Source organism: Gopherus flavomarginatus, chromosome 1, assembly GCF_025201925.1.
Source record: "Gopherus flavomarginatus isolate rGopFla2 chromosome 1, rGopFla2.mat.asm, whole genome shotgun sequence".
NCBI classification, from domain to species: Eukaryota; Metazoa; Chordata; order Testudines; family Testudinidae; genus Gopherus; species Gopherus flavomarginatus.
The window spans coordinates 378,406,476-378,425,806 of NC_066617.1; the positions used below are offsets into that span (position 1 = coordinate 378,406,476).

Sequence of the window (19,331 nt, forward strand, 5' to 3'; positions counted from 1 at the left end):
TACCAAGTAGCCTAGGCTTTGTACGGATGAATGTTTGTGTGGTCATTACCTTTGGTCTTTACGTGTTCCTAGAGACTCTAAATTTGAAGCAAGCAGTAGAGGTGACTTTCACTCTGTTAAGACTGAAACTGTAGCTAACAGAGCTGAAGCCACGATGGTGTAACACCACATTATAAAATTTACTTTAAATAAACCAAAAGACTACAAAATCAATGTTTCATCTTATTTTTTCCTATCCATTTGCAGAATGAATTTTGTTATTTGCACCAATATCAAGGAAATGTGCAGATGTGTGCCACCAGTAGAAATAAAAAGCTAATATTTATATATGTATATCTACATATATTACCATCAGGCTAATTATTCCAGCCAGGACAGGTTAGGTATTTTAAACTTACTCACTACTCAAAGAATTAAATTTAAGCGTAAGAGAGAAAAGTTGGAAATGCACAGACCAGTCAAACCTATAAAATAACAGAGCGTAGATGTGCGCTGCAGAGAGTATGAAGTAAGAATTACAACAACACATGTATGTATTGGCAAATGACTGTGAAAGGGAGAGAATGTGTGTGCATGTGAGACTGAGACAGTGTGTATGTGTGTGTGAGAGAGAAAGAGAGAGAGACACACACACACAGACTGTGTGTGTGAGACTGACGCAGTGGGTGCATGCTGGCGGTGGGGAGGGTACGAGGACCATGCTCTGTCCCTTTAAGCACTGTAGCACGCACCTGTCTGGTGGCTTCTCCAGACCACAGCAGCTGCCAGCACCTCCATTCCCCTCCTGAGCTCTGCCCCTCACCCCACTCTGTGGAGATGGGGTACATGGATGGGGGAAGGTAGGAGACCCCCTGACATCAGCACCCCCTCCCTCCCTCTGCACAGCAAGCAGGAGGGTCCCAGGAGCAGCTGGCCAGGGGCTTCAAGGCAGAGGGCGGAGCAGGGTGGCTCAGCGGGGGGAGGGGCATCTAAACACAAGTTGCCAGAAGTCTGTGGCTCTACTAATGAAATGCCCGGCACTTGATTGACTCTTGGGAAGCCACATAGCATAGAGGGATCCCTGGGACACTGAATGAGCTGTTACCACTCCAGAAAGAGATCTTGGATCATTATGGAGAGTTGTGCAGCGCAGTCAAAGAAGCAAACAGAATGTCGGGCATCGTTCAGAAAGGGACACAGCAGAACTCAGCGTTACAAACATCAGAGCTATGAACTCACCAGCCAACCACACACCTCATTAGGAACAGGAAGTACACAATCACGCAATAGCAGAGACCAAAAAAGAACACAAACAAAAAGCAAAACAGGAGCGAGCTCTGTTCAATGCAAACTACAACAAAAATAAATCAAGGGGAAGCCAGAGGCTAAGAAATCAGGGAATTGCAAACAGACTCCCCTGCTGAACGAACAAGGTGTCTGGACTAACCTTGGGGTGAGTGTGTTGGTTTGACTGTGGGTCTGGGTTTTTCTTTCTCTTTCAGGTTATTTCAGTCACTGGGGCAGCTGGGTTTGTGTGTCTAGAACTGTTTGACACTTTGTTCCCTTGATCATTTTTCATCAGCTGCCATCAGATTGTGATCACCCTCCCCCTGTGTGATTAATAAGGGGTGTGACGTTGCATTCCATGTGCTTTATGGAAATATGCTCATGAAAATGACATGACTGGAATGTGCTTTATGCAATAGGTCTCTTGTAACATGTCATTAGAAAGCTTGTAATCTACTCTGTGTAGGTTTGCAGGTATTACTTCAATGTCTGCAGTTAGGAGAATAAGATATAAACTTGTATTTCTCATGTAAACATATTAAGTGGAAGCCATTAAGGGTGCTTCAAAATCAATGATCTGTGAATGGGTTTATTTACCTGTATTTCCCGTGTACCTGTGGGCCAGCCTGTGGGCAATGAAGAATGGGGTCTCACAGGAACAAGTGACCATGTCACCTGACACTGAAATCCATCGAAAATCTTGTACTTTCCATTTAGAAGGAGGGATTTGGGCCAAGCACAGACAAAATATCCCCACCTTGTGCCAAAGCTATAAAAGGGGGTGGAGCAGGATAAAAGGGGTGGCAGTCATGAGGAAACCCCTGCTTACTGCCTGAGATGTCTGCTGGAACTAACAAAGGCTGTACCAGGGGAAAGGATTGGGCCCAGACTAGGAAGGAGACTAGTCTGTGAAAGAAGCTTATTGGAACATTTTTGAGGTGAGATATTACCTATAATCAGTTTCTTTGTGCATTTTGACTTACTTTGTTCTGTCTGTTATTACTTGAAACCACTTAAATCCTACTTTTTACACTTAACAAAATCACTTTTGTTTATTAATAAAACCAGAGTAAGTGATTAATGCCTTTGGGGGGCAGGGGCAAACAGCCATGCATATCTCTCTATCAGTGATATAGAGGGTGGACATTATATGAATTTAACCTGTATAAGGCGGTATCCTAGCACATCAAGTGACAGTCTCAATGGGGTGTCTGGGACCAAATCCATCACAAGAGGGCAGGGCTGACTGAGGAGAGAAGGCCTTAAAGCCAGAGGCTAAGCAACCAAGGAGAGCTAGTGAACAGGGGACTGCAAACAGCAGAGTTTATAAGAGGGAGCCCTGCAATAGTCACTATGGTTAGGAAGGACCATGGATGCCTCTACCCAGATTCTGGTGTGGCTTTGCAGAGACTGTGGGCTGCATTTCCCCCTCTCAGAAAAGCAGGCTGGGGGTGGAAGGCCTCCAGTGTGAGAGGTTCCTGCTGGTGGAATCTCTCAGGAAGCAGGTGGCAGAGCTCCAGGAGGTGTCGAGTCTGAGGAGCATCCGTGCCAATGAGGAATTCCTTGAGAGTATTGATGTGGAGATGTCCAAGGCAGGGGAAGCTATCCAGCTACAGAGAACTGCTGGAACATCACTGGGGGAGGAGGATATGGCTCTGTCAGAGGGAGAACTCTGGCAGCTGGTTACTCCAGGCAGCAACAGTGATGCACACCTACACCCAACCCATCCACTGTGGTGAGGGGGAACCGTTACGCTGCCCTGCCAACGAGAAATGAAGAATCACCCCCTAAGGTACAGGAGGAGAAGCCGTGTACCCCCAAGGCTGGGAGGTCTTCAGCCACCATTTCCCAAGGGGAAACATAGGGTAGTGTAGTAGTGGTGGACAAAGGCACCCATCTGTGGCCCTGACATGGCATCCTGGGATGTATGCTCCCTGCCAGGGGCCTGTATTAGAGATGTTATGGAGGGATTGTCAAGGATCATCCGATTCTCTGACTACTACCCTCTGCTACTCATCCATGTGGGCACTACTACGAGGAATGACTCTCAGCAGATCAGAAGTGACTCCCAAGGCTCTTGGAATAAGCGTGAAGGAGTTCAGAGCGCACATGGTGTTCTCTTCAGTCCTTCCAGTCAAAGGTAGCGGCCCAGGCAGAGACAGATGCATGTTGGGGGTGAATGCCTGGCTTCAAAGATGGTGTCACCAAGAGAGTTTTGGCTTGCTTGATCCTGTTCCAGGAAGAAGAACTCCTAAGCAGAGATGGGGTCCACCTATTGAGGAAGGGCAAGAGCATATTTGGACACGGACTGACTAACAAAGTGAGGAGGGCTTTAAACTAGGTTTGAAGGGGGCAGGTGACCAAAGCCCACAGGTAAGTCAAACACATGGAGACCTGGGAGAAAGGTCAGAAATTGAAGGGAGCATGGGCTGTAATAGCAGGGATCAATGAGAGAGAAGACAGAACTTGAGGGAATCAAATCAGTATCTTAGATGGCTGCAGGCTACCAGGAGAAGTATGAGGAATAAGCAGGAAGAATTCGCAGTGCTAGTAAATGAACACAACTATGACAAAATTGCCATGACAGAGACTTGGTGGGATAATAGGCATGACTGGAATATTACTCTAGAAGGGGGAGGGATAGCTCAGTGGTTTAAGCATTGGCCTGCTAAACCCAGAGTTATGAGTGCAATCCTTGAGGGGGCTGCTTAGGGATCTGGGGCAAAATCAGTTCTTGGTCCTACTAGTGAAAGCAGGGGGCTGGACTCAATGACTTTTCAGGGTCCCTTCCAGTTCTGGGAGACAGGATACCTCCATTATTTTCCTTAAAAGGACACAGCTTTCTCAGAAAGGACAGGCAGGGGGAAAAGGGAGAAAGTGTTGCCTTATATATTAAAAATATATACACTTGGGCTGAGGTTTAGATGGAAATAGGAGACAGATTTGTTGAAAGTCTCTGGGTAAGGATGACAGGGGTTAAAAAGCCAAGAGTGATGTCATGGTAGGGGTCTACTACAGGAAGAAGAGGTGGATGAGGCTTTTTTTAAACAACTAACAAAATCATCCAAAGCACAGGATTTGATGGTGATGGGGGACTCCAAGTACCCAGACACCTGTCAGGAAAATAACACACCAGGGCACAGAGTATCCAACAAGTTCTTGGAATGTATTGGAGACAATTTTTATTCCAAAAGGTGGAGGAAGCTACTAGGGGAGAGGCTGTTCTAGACTTGATGTTGACAAATAAGGAAGAACTGGTTGAGAATTTGAAAGTGGAAGGCAGCTTCAGGGAAAGTGATCATGAAATGGTACAGTTCAAGATTCTAGAGAATAGTAGGAGGGAAAACAGCAAAATAAAGATAATGGATTTCCAAGAAGCAGACTTTAGCAAACTCAGGGAGTTGGTAGATAAGATCCCATGGGAAGCAAGTCTAGGAATAAAAACAATTGAAGACAGTTGGCATTTTTCAAAAAGACACTATTAAGGGAAGAAGACCGAACTAGTGCACTGTGTTGGAAAGATAGGACGTATGGCAAGAGACCACCCTGGCTGAACCAGGAGATGTTGAATAATCTAAAAAAATAAATAAAAAAGAGTCCTATGAAAAGTGGAAACTAGGTCAAATGACAACAGTTATATATAAGCAAATCAAACAAGTCTATAGGGGAAAAATTAGAAAGACCAAGGCACCAAACGAGCTCAGATTAGCTAGAGACATAGAGGGTAACAAGGAAACATTCCACAAATACATTAGAAGCAAGAGGAAGACCAAGGACAGGGTAGGCCTTGTCATAGGTTTCACCGTACTCTGAACTTTAGGGTACAGATGTGGAGATCTGCATGAGAAGCCCTAAGCTTAATTACCAGCTTAGATCAATATGCTGCCACCATCCACATATTTGAGTCATTTGGAAAACTCTGTCTTCTCCCCGAAAACCTTCCCCTCCCTGGGTAGCCTTGAGAGACTCCTCCACCAAGTCCCTGGTGAACACCGAACCAAACTCCTTGTATCTTAACACAAGAAAGAATTACTCTTTCCCTCCCCTCCTTTTTCCCCCCACCTATCCTTGGTGAGTCCAGATCCAATCCTCTTGGATCTAAAAACTAGGAAAAAATCAATCAGGTTCTTAAAAAAGAAGGCTTTTTATTAAAGAAAAGAAAGGTAAAAGAAAAAGAAAAACCTCTGGGAGACAGCATACAAGCTGATCTCATAGACAACAGATTCAAAACACAGAGGATATTCCCCTGGGCAAAACTTAGTACACAAAAGAATTCCCAATTTGATTATTCCCTAATGCCAAGACAAGTTACAAAAAGAAAATAAACATAAACCTATTTATTTCCTTCCTTCTTACTCACTACTCTGATAAGAGGCTGGTTCCTTGATCTTTTCCACTCTGGCCAAAACTGAAACTGACTCTAAACAAAGGAAACTTCCCTCCTTCCTTTTGAAACATCTTGTTTCCCCATTGGTTCCTCTGGTCAGGTGTCAGCTAGGCTAGGTGAACTTCTTAACCCTTTACAGGTAAAAGAGGCATTAACCCTTAACTGTCTGTTTATGACAGGCCCATTACTAAATGAAGAGGGAAAAACAATAACAGAAAATGTGAAAATAGCAGAAGTTCTTAATGACTTCTTTGTTTTGGTTTTCACCAAGAAGGTTGATCGCTATTGGACGCCTAACATAGTGAATGCCAATGAAAGTGAAGTAAGATCAGAGACTAAAATAGCGAAAGAACAAGTTAAAAATTACTTGGACAAGTTGGATGTCTTCAAGTCAGAAGGGCCTGATGAAATGCATCCTAGAATACTCAAGGAGCTGCCTGAGGAAATATCTGAGCCATTAGCTATTATCTTTGAAAAGCATTGGAAACCAGGAGAGATTCAAGAGCACTGGAAAAAGGCACATGTAGTGCCTATCTATAGAAAGGGAAATAAGGACAAAGATAATGGAGCAAATAATTAAGGAATCAATTTGCAAACATCTAGAAGATAATAAGGTGGTAAGGAAAAATCTGCACGGATTTGTCAAGAACAAATCGTGACAAACCAACCTGACAGCTTTCTTTGACAGGGTATCAAGCCTTGTGGATCGGGGGGAAGTGGTAGATATGGTCAATCTAGACTTTCCTCAAGCTGGGGTAATACAGCATTGAGGCGCATCCTCAGGGTGGCAGATTGAAGAGGCCCTTTGTGGAGTGATCCCGAGGGGTTGTGCCGAATAATACAGAATGAGGCACTGCGAACTGACAGTACAGGAGAAGGAAAACTCTGATTTCAAACCACTGGTCCCCCAGCTTGAGTTCCAGCCGCACACTTTCAGGCCTCACCTCCTGACTGCAAAGCTTAGACTGAAGCATGGACTGTGCCGTGTACTAGTTTGTGCATACGCACCCATACTGCCTTCTGTAGACAGTGAAAAGGAGGCTTTCTACGAGAGCCTGAATTAAATGATCTCTTCAGTACCTTTTAATTCCAGGCTATATGTACTGGGCAATTGTAATGCAAGAGTTGGTCAAGACTTCACCGCATGGCACAAGGTGCTTGGACATCATGGTACTGGAAGTGAGAACTCAAATGCATCCTTTCTTCAAATCACAAGCACATTCTTCCAACAAGCAAACAAATACAAAGCGACTTGGCTGCACTCTCACTCTAAGCATTGGCACATGATTGATTATTTCATTACAAAACAAAGAAACGTCTCGGATGTTAAGTTAACTTATGCAATGCGTGACACAGGCTCCAGGTCTGATCATTGCTTCTTGTTCTGTCGTCTACCATCACTTAGAACAGCCGAGCTCTATCCTCTTTGGAACCCCCCTTCAGGTAGTTGAAGGCTGCTATCAAATCTCCCCTCATTCTTCTCTTCTGCAGACTAAACAATCCCACTTCCCTCAGCCTCTCCTCATAAGTCATGTGCTCCAGTCCCCTAATCATTTTTATTGCCCTCTGCTGGACTCTTTCCAATTTTTCCAAATCCTTCTTGTAGTGTGGGGCCCAAAACTGGACACAGTACTCCAGATGAGGCCTCACTAGTGCCGAATAGAGGAGAATGATCACTTCCATCGATCTGCTGGCAATGCTTCTACTAATACTGCCCAATATACACATCTCAGTTTGGGCTGACTACCTGTGAGGAAGGATGCAGGCTGCTTACTCCTGGAGAGGACTGCCTGCACCCCAGGACATGGAGACCAGCCAGCCAGAGACGAAGCTCTACACAGATGCCTGAGATACCATAGAGAACAGAAACTCAGAGCTGGCAAACTGCAGAGAGTCAGGTAGGAAGTGACCCAGGGAAACTTGGCAGGAAAGTGGCTGTAGAACCAGCTTGCAGTGGTCTAAATGTATTACATCTCCCTGTTACCTTTATCAAACAAATTTGTTACTGCCTGAAAAAGCATGAATTGTAGTCCCACCCTTTAATTCCAATAGTTATTAAAATGTACTTCAGTGGGACACAGATCTCCTCAAACAACTCCTTTAGAGCTCCTTGGATGCGAGATATTGGGGAATGCTGATTTAAAAATATTGATCCCTTGTAGGTGCTTCATAGGTACCAGTATGTTACCAGATGTGTGTTACATTGGGGTACACTCATTTATTAGGGTTACTCTTCTGGGGAGTCTGTAATTCTATCAGTGTGCTGCTTGTGTCAGGTGTGTTTCTATATGGAGCTCTGCTTCTCCCTTTTGCAAGTCCCCTCCGAATGGAGCTACCCTGCAGGACCTCGGTTCCCCAGGGCTGGGTTCCTCCAGCCCCAGAACTGGATGGACACAAACACACACACAAAGTCTGAATGGCCCGGGTCAATCAGCGCTCTGAAGCTGACCACTTATATATCCCTGAACTCAACAGGCTGGGCCAAGCAGCACTTCCAAACTGCCACCCTTGTATGTCCCAGGTTCAGCAGGTCCCTAGCCCCACTGTGACGTTGCAGTTGTTCTGGCAGTAACCCAACTGATGAGCAAACCCCACAGGATTTTGGGGTGCTACAAGGATCTTTAGCTTAGGTAAGAGGAGTGTTGCTGCAGAGTAAACAGGGAAGCCAAAATACAAAAGAGTAAAGTTCAGAGTGAGAGGGTGAGAGGGAAGCAACCAGCTTAATTATAAAAGTTATTTATTGAATTATAGTGATACTCACAAAAGGAGCCTAAATAGACATAAGAGCTACATTATTAAAGATTGCAAAAACTGATCAAAGAAGTCAGGGGTAAAAAGCTATAGCTGAGGTACAGAAGAAAACACAGAGAGAGAGATGGGGTCTCACCACTCCATGAAACTTGAACTGGTCTTGTCCTCACACACACACCTGCTTTACCAACATAGACAATAGCAGACCCCTCTTCTTAGGTAACATCGAAGGAAGAGAGAGACTTATCCCCAGGTCGTGGGAAGAAGCATTCATCATGTTCCTCCAATGCTTGGTCTTCACAGATACAGCCCAAGCCGCCTTTTCTCTTATACCCTTTACATTGACTGTGTTCCACACATTATCTTTCTGCCAGCCCCAAATGTTAGGATCTCTGGAGTACATTACTGAGTTTCATTAATCTGTAAACCTAGTGGGATACTCTAATTTCTTTGCCTGCCACAGTTATCAGGAATAACTACCAGCTTTGCTGGCAGTGATTGTACAAAGCATTAACTAGTCTCTACCAGGGCTGGAGGACTAACTCTTCGTCCATTACATGGGGTCAAATTAGGTTGACTGCCTCCATGGGAACTTGTTCTGCTATGACTTGCCAAATCATTCCCTTGGCTACATTTAGGGTGAGAGGCTGAGTTTGCTCACATAGAATCTCAGGGTTGGAAGGGACCCAAATCCCGCTCTGCTTTCCAAGCAGCCAAAGAGGGGAAAAAAATGTCCTTTTAAAATCCTACTGGGCTTTTGATTCAAAATGATCCCACCGCACTGCCACCATGTCAGGGTTCCTTCCCCACTCTGAACTCTGGGGAACAGATGTGGGGACCCACGTGAAAGACCCCCTAAGCTTATTTTTACCAGCTTAGGTTAAAAACTTTCCCAAGGCACAAATTCCACCTTGTCCTCGAACAGTATCCCTGCCACCACCAAGTGAATTAGACAAAGATTCAGGAAAAAGACCACTTGGAGTTCCTGTCTCCCCAGAATATCCCCGCAAGCCCTTCACCTCCCAGGACAGAGAGGAACTCAGCACTTATGCTGCTCAGAGTCTTCGCTCAGGGCTTAATTCTGGTGGGATTCTCCAGAAAGGTGTAAGGATCAGGCCCTTTTCCTGCACATTGAGGAGCCCCTCGTACTGCAGAGCAGAGAGACCGTGCCAGGGAGGGGGCCCTGGGACAGACGCCATCCAGCAGCTCTGGCCCTGGTCACCAGTGGGAATACTGCACTGTGTGATGGCCCTGGATGGACCTAGCGCAGAATGGAGCAGCTCCCGGGGACCCCCTGAGGGCCAGTCTTACCTTGGGCAGCTCCTGGGTACCCCCTGGGGGCCAGTCATACATGGGGCCGCTCCTGGGGATCCCCTGGAGGCCAGTCATGCCTGGGGCAGCTCCTGGGGAACCCCTGGGAGCCAGTCTACCTGGGGCGGCTCCTGAGGATCCCCTGAAGGTCATACCTGAGGCAGGTCCTGGGATCCCCTGGGGGCCAGTCGTACCTGGGGCAGCTCCTGGGGTCCCCCTGGGGGCCAGTCGTACCTGGGGCAGCTCCTGGGGATCCCTTGGGGGCCAGTCGTACCTGGGGCAGCTCCCGGGGATCCTCTGGGAGCCAGTCGTACCTGGGGTAGCTCCTGGGGATCCCCTGGGGGCCAGTTGTACCTGGGGCAGCTCCTGGGGATCCCCTGAAGGTCGTACCTGGGGCAGCTCCCGGGGTCCCCTGGGGACCAGTCGTACCTGGGGCAGCTCCTGGGGATCCCTTGGGGGTCAGTCGTACCTGGGGCAGCTCCTGGGGATCCCCTGAGGGCCAGTCGTACCTGGGGCAGCTCCCGGGGACCCCCTGAGGCCTGGCGATACCTGGTGTATGATGGGGCCTGTCTGGGGACCTCCGGGGCCTGGTCATACTGTAAGGATCAGGCCCTTTTCCTGTAGCCATATGATAAGGCCTGTAGCCACAGTGTAAGGTCTAAAAGCCTGCGGCCTTTGTCTGCAGCCAGATTGAAAGATCAGGTGGACACAGTGCCCCCGTTGGGCTTGGACAGGAGAATTCATTCAGTCTCATTTCAGTGCTTAAAAACCCAGGTGCTCCGCACCGGAGAAATACCCGCAATGAGCAGGATGAGCAGGCAGAGAGTTCAGCTGTGGGAATCCAAGCGCCTTCATTTTTTTAGTTTCGGCGTCGGGGTGCCATTTAGAGTTGCCGGGTACTGGGCTTTCAGCTGCAACAGCTGCCCTCTGTCCACGGGAACGTTCTGTTGGTGTTGGTTTTCCTGAGTCTGTTCCCCTGAAGTGACTGTGATGCATTGGCAGGTTTCTGAGTGGGAGCAGAAGTGGAGTCCCAGAGTTCACACCTCACAGGAATGGGGAGCTCACAACCTCCAGCTGGTTCTGAAAACCTCAGATTTACCTTCAGAGGATGGCGAAGGTTCAGGATCCCTCTTGCAGCCTTTCCTCTGCATCCCACCCAGGGAACAGCCCCTGCCAGAGCTGGAGTCCTTTTCCCCCTTGGTGTGACAGAGAGACCGTGGTTACAGCAAGGAAGTCAAGACTCCTGGGCTCTGTCTGTCATTTTGCCACTCAGTCACTGTTAGACCTTGGCCAAGTCACCTCTCCCTGTGCCTCAATTTACCTATCTGTATAATAAGGATAGTTTACCTGTCTGCATAGAAGGGTGGTGAAGCACTGGAACGGGCTACTTAGGGAGGTGGTAGAATCTCCTTCCTTAGAGGTTTTTAAGGTCAGGCTTGACAAAACCCTGGCTGGGATGATTTAGTTGGGGTTGGTCCTGCTTTGAGCAGGGGGTTGGACTAGATAACTCCTGAAGTCCCTTCCAAGCCTGATGTTCTATGAATCTATAATATGTTCATGGTGACTTTCCTTTGCCAGGTGTGTTGAAGACCGTTCAGTGAAAGGTGCTGCACACTCTAATGATAGTTACTAACGTGAAGTACTGATCTCTGCTCCCTTAGCGACAGCCTTGTGTGCCTGCAGAAAGTGTTTGTGTCTCCCCTTAGTCATCTGTCTCCAGATCTGTCTGTATACTACTTAGCCATCCAACTTGGGAATTTACAGGGTATCAGACCCTATGGAGACCCAAGTTTTCTCCCTAGCTTTCTTCCTAATCAAATATAATTTTTAAATATTCACAGAAGTACAGAGCAGCCAATTCCTCTCTGACTCAGCCCAGAGCCCAAGAGTTCTCATCTCCCTTTGGGAAGGTCCCTTAATTACTGTTTACTCCTAAAGCTGGATAAAGAGCACAGAAGCTCAGACATGGAAAGAGAGACATTGGCTAGATTGTCTCCTGTCTCCAGCCTGTTTACATCCAGTTGCCGCTTCTTCACTAGAGGCTGAACAAACCCCACTGGGGTTGCTCAGAGCTATATTACAGATGGCGCACACCCCTGTATCAGCTCTCGGTGTGGGATGCTGCTGCAGATGCTGGGCTGAGAGAGGTGTGGGACACAGCTACCTGAGGGGGATTCCCAGCGAAGACACTTCCATCTCAGGATTTACAGGTATCTATCTCTTGCTGAAGAGCTCTGCTCAACAAACCCAATGCAACGTGGGCATGCTAGGAAAAAGAGTAAGTCTGGGGTCCTTTCTTCACTGCACAGCCATTAAATATCTCAAGGCCCTTGCCACAGGGGATGGGTTTGTTCCAGTATCACTGGCCAAAATGTCCGTCTTTCCTGTGCTACCCTAGCTGATGCCCTCCAGCCCCAAGGTGGCTGCATTTCAGTGACACAGCGGATTGCTCAGGATGAAAGGTGTCAGTAGATGTACAATACACAGCTCAGTTCAGTGGCTCGTACTTTCCTTAGGACCCACTGAGGGAAAACTGCCCTTGGAGTAAGAACTCTGGAGCCAGCTGTCACCTCCTACTCTTGCATTTCAGGGACCGTTACCTGGCTTTTATCTCCTGTAAGGCATGGAGGTGCTAGGGCTCCTCACTGGAACAATTCTAAGAATTTTTAAACATGGGCAAGACATCGTTTCTCCTGGCTTCACTCGAGAAGTCAGCTGAACTATTATGCCTGAAACTTTTAAAAAACAATTCAGCTGGATGCAGACACCCAGCGTGAGAAATTTTAGTCCAAAGGCTTAATGTTTGGCAAATTTATAAGCAACTGAAAATGAGGCCTCCTAGTTGAAGGTGTCAGACAGCCTGAAGTGAAGTTGGTGCCGCTAGCACCACCAATCTATTTGTGAATCACATTCAGCTAAACTCTTTGCTCCAGTAATGTCAGTGCCAATGAGTTCCACAAGCCAAGTACAGATTACGTAAACAATTTTCTTTTCTGAATGTTGTATGTTCAGACTTCCAATGTAATTGAATGTTATCTTGTTTGTGGTTTATGAGACAGAGTAAATATAAATGCCAGATCTTCTTTCTTTATTGATAGATTCTTAGGGTTTAAAGTCACAAGAGACCATTAGATCATCCAGTATGGTCTCCTGTATAACAAAGGTAATTACATTTCACCCAGTCACTTCTGTATTGACTTTATAACTACTATTTGACTAAAACCTCGTCTACATTGGGATTTTTCATCACAGAAATCTTAGAGCCATGGAGTAAGAAGGGACAGCAAAGGTCATCTAGTCTAATCAGCTGCCAAGATGCACGATTTGATCTATGTAAAACATCCAAGGTAGATGATTATCCAGCCTCCTTTGGAAAACCCCTCATTGAAGGAGCTTCCATGACCACCCAGGGCATCTGTTTCATTGTCCTCCTGGTCTGAGTTAGGAAGTTTTTCCTGAGATTTCATCTAAATATGATTCGCCTCTTGTCCTGTCCTCAGTGACAAAGAGGATAACTTTTCTCCATCTTTTTTATGGCAGTCTTTCAAGTATTTGAAAAGTGCTGTAATGTCCCCCCCCCCAGTCTCTTCTTCTCCAAATTAACATTCCTAGTTCCTTCAGCCTTTGCTCATCTGGCTTGTTTTCCATCACTTTGATCATCTTTGTCTCTCATCTCTGTACCATTTCCAGTTTCTCTACATCCTTCCTATACACTGGTGACCCAAACTGGCCCTGAGAGATGTAGCTATATCAATCTAACCTCAGTGTAGACAGCATGAGGTCAATGGAAGAATTCTTTCATCAACCTAGTTACCACCTCTCGGGGAGGTGGGTTACCCCTGCCGTCGGTGTAAGTCGTGTCTACACTGAAGCGCTATGGCAGCTCTGCTGTAGAATTGTCAGTGTAGACAAGCCCTCGAGTCGAAATACATCCTGTCTGGGTCAGCACAAATGGGGAGCTGGAGAATCCACCACTTCCCTTCGCAGTTTGTTCCAATGATTAATCACCCTCGGAGGTAAAGATTTGGTCCTTATTTCCATCTGGAAGTTGTCTGGCTTCAGCTTCCAGTGATTGGGCCTACCTCTGCCTTTCTCCACTACATTACAGAGTCCATTACCCAAGGTTTTCTCCCCAGGAAAGTCTCTGCTTGATCATCTTTTCGTTGAGATAAATAGATGAAGCTCTTTAAGTCTTTCTCTGTCAGGCATTTTCTCCAGCTTCCAATCATTTTTGTGGCTCTTTTCTGCACCCTTCCCAAGATTGTTTTTGAAATGTGGATCTCAGAACTGGAGGCAGTTGATTCACCAGTGTCATGTGCAGAGGCAACATCCTTCCCCTGCTTCAACTCAGCACTCCCCTGTTTATGCATTCAGGGGTCGCATTGGCTCTTTTGGTCACGGCATCGCACTGGGAGCTCGCAATGACCCCTAAATCCTTTCCTGAGTCCCTGCGTTCCATAAAATAGTGCCTGCTTGTGGGCTGAGCCTCCCTTCCCAGTTCCAAGAGGATCACTTTGCATTTGTCTGTATTAACACATTTTGTTTGCATGGGCCAGCTCTTCAGATGCTCCAGATCAATCGGTGTGCTGCCCTGGATTCCTCGTTGTAACCACTCTTCCAGCTTCTGGGTCATCACAAATTTTATCTGCAGTGATTTTCTATTTGCTCCCAGGTCATTGATGAAAATATCAAACAGCATCCAGCCTAGAACTGATCCCTGCAGAACCTAACTAGAAACAGTCCCATTCACTGACAATGGCCCACTGACAATGGCTTTCTGAGATCTGTCAGTTAGCCAGTTTTTAGTCCATTTTATCTGCGCTCCACTGGTATTGCACTGTTCATTTTGTTTCTCTCAATGTTTTCCTCTAATAAATGAAATGCCTCAGAGAAACTGAAGTGTATTGCATCTCCACAGTTCCCATGATCAACCAAACATGCACTCTCCTTATTTGACAAGGCCAGTTTTCCATAAACCATGCTGTTGACTGGCATTGATTATATTCCTAGACTATTTTTTACACTACTCTCATACCAGCTTTTCCATTCTTTCCTAACTATGTCAAATAATTTTTAAAACTTTCCTTTCATTTTGTTAAATTGCTTACTTTTAACCCAGCACTGACCTGTATTTGTCTTTCTTTTCTCTTTTTTGAGCAGCCAGACACCAAAGCCATTAGAGGGGCACAAGAGGAGAAATCTGAATCAGGGAGGCTTTGAGGCAACACTTTGAAGCTGAGAACCAGTAAAGTATGTTGCTGTGCTTGGGACTGTATTGCATAATGACGCCCAGTGTTAGTAGGGTAGGAAGCATTTTTGATTGTTCAGGCACAGGATAAAAGATAAAACTGCTTGCTTGTTTGCTGCTGCCATCTGCTGTCACAACTTGCGTGGAAACAAATAAAAAGTGTGTATTATTCAAACAACTTTGCTTTTATAGCCAAAACCCCCACAACACTATGCACACGCACACAGACACATGCACATTCCTGGTGGGGGAGGTACCAGGGGAGGGCTGACCCAAAGTACCAGGTATCAGAGAGGAATGTATGTGCGGCATTTTGAGAGATCATGGGAAAGAGTTCTGAATGTGGCGAAGGGGAGGATGGGTTGCATCTGCTAAGTCTGGAGTGTCAGGAGGGACTTCAGCACGATGAGTTGCCACTCCAGAACTTTTATCAGCCTCTCCATTGCGGGTATGCCTCATTTTCTTCATTTCTGCTTGTCACTTTCGCTCCATTGCCTGCATTCTGTCTTGTAGGTATCACAATACTGCAGCACCTCCTGGAACATATCTTCCTTGCTCCATCTTGGGCACTTTCTTATCCAGCAGAGATGCTCGGCTGGAGTGGAGGGGATGCCGCCCTTCAAAGACTTGTCTGGTGAAGCACAAGAAACAATAAACAGAAGCATTCTTATTAAGTGTACCTACAGCATTGAAACGATACTAAAATACACCTTTGGTAACACACCAATCACTTTCCTGCTGGCCCTTGGGAAGCACACATGCCAGCAAACACCACAAGCAGTGCAGAGACAGAGGACATTGTGCCTGGGATAAAAGCAATGTGAGAGGGATGCAGAGCACTTCTCAGGGGGCAATTCTCTATAGTTTCCCACCCTTTTCCACAGTCAGGGGTCATTGTGGCAGGTATCTCACATTGGAAGGGAAGCAAGGAGGCAAGAGTGCAGCTACTACATGCTTGTAGCTTCTGCCCAGGTCCCTGTGCTGCTCCTCTGGGTGCTGCTTTGTTCCTGGCCCAAGTAATTACCAAATGGCATGGAAAAGTGTCCCTCAGTGGGGGAAGGAATAAAGCAGCTCTGCCAAGGACCCTCCAGCAGAGGATTGCTGAGTACCGGCAGGAAAATTTCCTGAAGATCTCTCTGGAGGAATCCTGTGAAATCTCAATGAGAAATAACAACAACCTGCTCCACTGCGCTGCCTAGCTGTACTGGGAATTGCCCAGCACACAGAAACCCAGCCACCCATGTACATTTCTCTGCCCCAACCCACCTCCACACTTCATAAAGCAAAACCACTTACCAGGAGTCTCCTCTTCGCTTCTGACTCACCTGATTGTGATTACTGAGACTACCTGGTCACCTCCTGGGTGACCCTGACCTGGGAACCACATCTTCTTCTGCCTCCACCTTTTCCTTGATGACTTCCTCCTTTGGGTTAGGTCCAGCTTCCGCCAGCTCCAGCCCAGCCAAAGTACCCACAGGACTCTTGGCCGTGGAGGTGGGGTTGCTGCCAAGGATAATGTCTGACTCCTTATAAAAATGGCAGTTGTGGGGCGCTTCTCTCCTTCACCTTTGCTCTGCACTGCAGCATGTCCTGATCAGAGCTCTTTCCCCAGAAGCTCTGTGAAAACCGTCCTTGGTATTGAAATTCCTATGGCTCCAGCACAGCTGGAACCTCATAGCCTCCTCTCCCCATATTCTGTGCATATCCAGCAGTTCTGCTGTGGTCCTACCGGGAGAGCATTGGCTGCGTGGAGCCACCAGGACCACCAGGAAGATGTGATATGAACACCCCACACTGAGCAAACAGGAAGGGGAATTTCAAAATTACTGGGCTTTCAAGGGGGAAGGATGTAAGGTGTTTATCCGGATGCACAGCAGCTGAATTTAAACTGTGTAAGTGTCAAACTAGGCACTTTAGTGACAAAACTTGTGTGTACAAACCTTTACAACTCTTGCCAAGGTGGTTTTATTACATCACTGAAACTGAGGAGTTCCATTATCAAAAGTGGTTTTGTAGTGTGTATACCTCCCCTGTTTCTTCACCAAAGCTGCCTTTCGGCAAAAACAATAGGCAGTGTAGACAAGGCCTCAGGAACAATGAGACATATGTTTCCTGCTGGTGCCTGTGAAGATTTTCCACACCACGACGTATAGGAATTATTCACACAGGGAGCACCATGAAATATGGAATTGGCATTACCAGGGTCAGTTGTTCAAATGTCCTTTTTCAGGGTGTAAAGAGCGACCAGTCTGCTTCACCCATGAAAACATCCTCCAGTAGTGCATGTAGTGTCTCATATTCACATTGTATCTCCATCCAGGCAATTGAAAATCGACCATCACCCTGGGCCCTGGGCACATAAAGGAAGTTAGAGGAACATACAGTACATGCAGGAGACACCATTCTCCCTCAGAGTTGGACACCTTCACTCTTTCTCCATGTCTGAGCCCAATATAACCCACTTCACCAACCCCTCCACCTTCATCCTGCTGGGCGTTCCTGGCCTGGAGGCTGCCCATGTCTGGATCTCCATCCCCTTCTGTGCCATGTACATCATAGCCATCTTGGGGAACTTTATCATCCTGTTCATTGTGAAGAGGGAGTCGAGCCTTCATGTCCCCATGTACTATTTCCTCTGCATGCTGGCCATCAGCGACCTGGGCCTGTCCATGTCCATCCTGCCCAAAACACTGAGCATCTTCTGGTTCAATTCCAGGGAGATCGATTTCAGTGCCTGCCTCACCCAGATGTACTTCATTCACTGCTTCACAATGATGGAGTCTGGGATCTTCGTGGCCATGGCTTTGGATCGTTATGTGGCCATTTGCCATCCCCTGAGACATTCCACCATCCTGACAAATACTGTGGTGGCCAAGATCGGCCTGGCTGTGGTGCTGCGCAGCGGCATGCTCGTAATGCCCCATCCCGTCCTGGCCAGGAGGTGGCCATATTGCAGACCCAACATCATCCCCCACACGCACTGCAATCATATGGCTGTGGTGAAGCTGTCTTGTGCTGACATCAGCGTGAGCAGTTACCATGGCCTCTTCGTGGTATTTTGTGGGCTCAGTCTGGATGGGATTTTTATCATTGTGTCCTATATCGAGATCCTCAGAGCCATCTTCAGCCTCCCCACAAAGGACGCCCTGCTCAAGATTTTTGGGACCTGTGGCTCACACCTCTGTGCTATCTCAGCCTTTTTCATCCCAGTTCTCTTCTCCTCCCTCACCTACCGGTTTGGGCAGAGTGTGCCCCTGTATTTCCACATTTTCATTGCCAACATGTACCACCTAGTGCCCCCCATGCTGCACCCCATCATCTACGGGGTGAGGACGAAACAGATCCGGGACAGGCTGCTCCGGCTCTTTACTCATAAAGGGATGTAAAGTTTTCTCCTGGTGCTCTGGGTCTCAGACTGAGCTCTGTGGAGAGCTGGCTGGTGACAGGTGCTGGGTCCTCTTCCCTGAATCAGGGGTCATTTAAGGACGTTAAATCCTTTCCTGATCTATCTGTGCTCTGAAAGCATGACAAAGTGGGGAATCTGTCTATGTATTACTCACTCGGCTGCCACCTTTCTAATTGCAGGTAACTCGACCCCTGAGACCACATGCCTCACCCCACCTCTTCCTTGCCTCTGTCTTGCCCCTCTCCTCTCGTCTCCCTGTCACTCACTGGATCCTCCCATGTCTTTCCTCCCCAGTGGAAGGGCTGCAATTTTAGATTTTGGTGCGGAGGAGGGAACAATAACTATGATTCCAGGGGCAACTTAGACATTTGAAAACTATATCAAATTCCCCAATATAGTAAATAAATAAATATTAGACCCATTCAGCTCTAGAAGTAACATTTTCTTACGTCTTATGGCAATTCACTTCCGGGACACTGGTTAGGCTTAAATTTAAAAATAAAATTAATGTGTATTCTTACTTTTCTCCAATCTCTGCAGAGAGAGAGAGGCTTTGCTGGGTTCCTTCTCAGCTCTGGGAGGGGAGGGGGTCTAGTGGGATACAGCAGGAGGAAGATACATCTGCAGTCCGTATAAAAGCATAAGAACTTAAGAATGGACATTGGTCCATCTAGCCCAGTGTCCTGTCTTCATCAGTGGCCAGTGCCAGGTGCCCCAGAGGGAATGAACAGAACAACTATAAAAATAAATAATAATAATATATGGAGCTATACCTATATTGTAAAACTGGAAAGTCATTGAGTCCAGCCACCTGCCTTCACTAGTAGGACCAAGTGCTGATTTTTACCACAAATCCCTAAGAGGCCCTCTCAAGGTTTGAACTCGCAGCCCTGGGTTTAGCAGGCCAATGCTGTAATCACCAAGTCATCCAGCCCCTTTCACCTAGTCCCAGCTCCTGGCAA

General features: G+C 47.0%; 1 protein-coding gene across 1 annotated transcript; it reads left to right on the forward strand.

The window, feature by feature from the left end:
- The first annotated feature begins 17,401 nt into the window (after positions 1-17,401).
- On the forward strand, positions 17,402-18,349 carry LOC127053668 (olfactory receptor 52E2-like). The gene has a single exon (XM_050958797.1). It carries the CDS (start codon positions 17,402-17,404, stop codon positions 18,347-18,349), a length of 948 nt encoding a protein of 315 aa, XP_050814754.1.
- The last annotated feature ends 982 nt before the right edge of the window (positions 18,350-19,331 follow it).

What these genes read in the sequence shown, in the direction of transcription:
- LOC127053668 (XM_050958797.1), top strand. Translation starts at nt 17,402, where the DNA reads ATGTCTGAGCCCAATATAACCCACTTCACCAACCCCTCCACCTTCATC.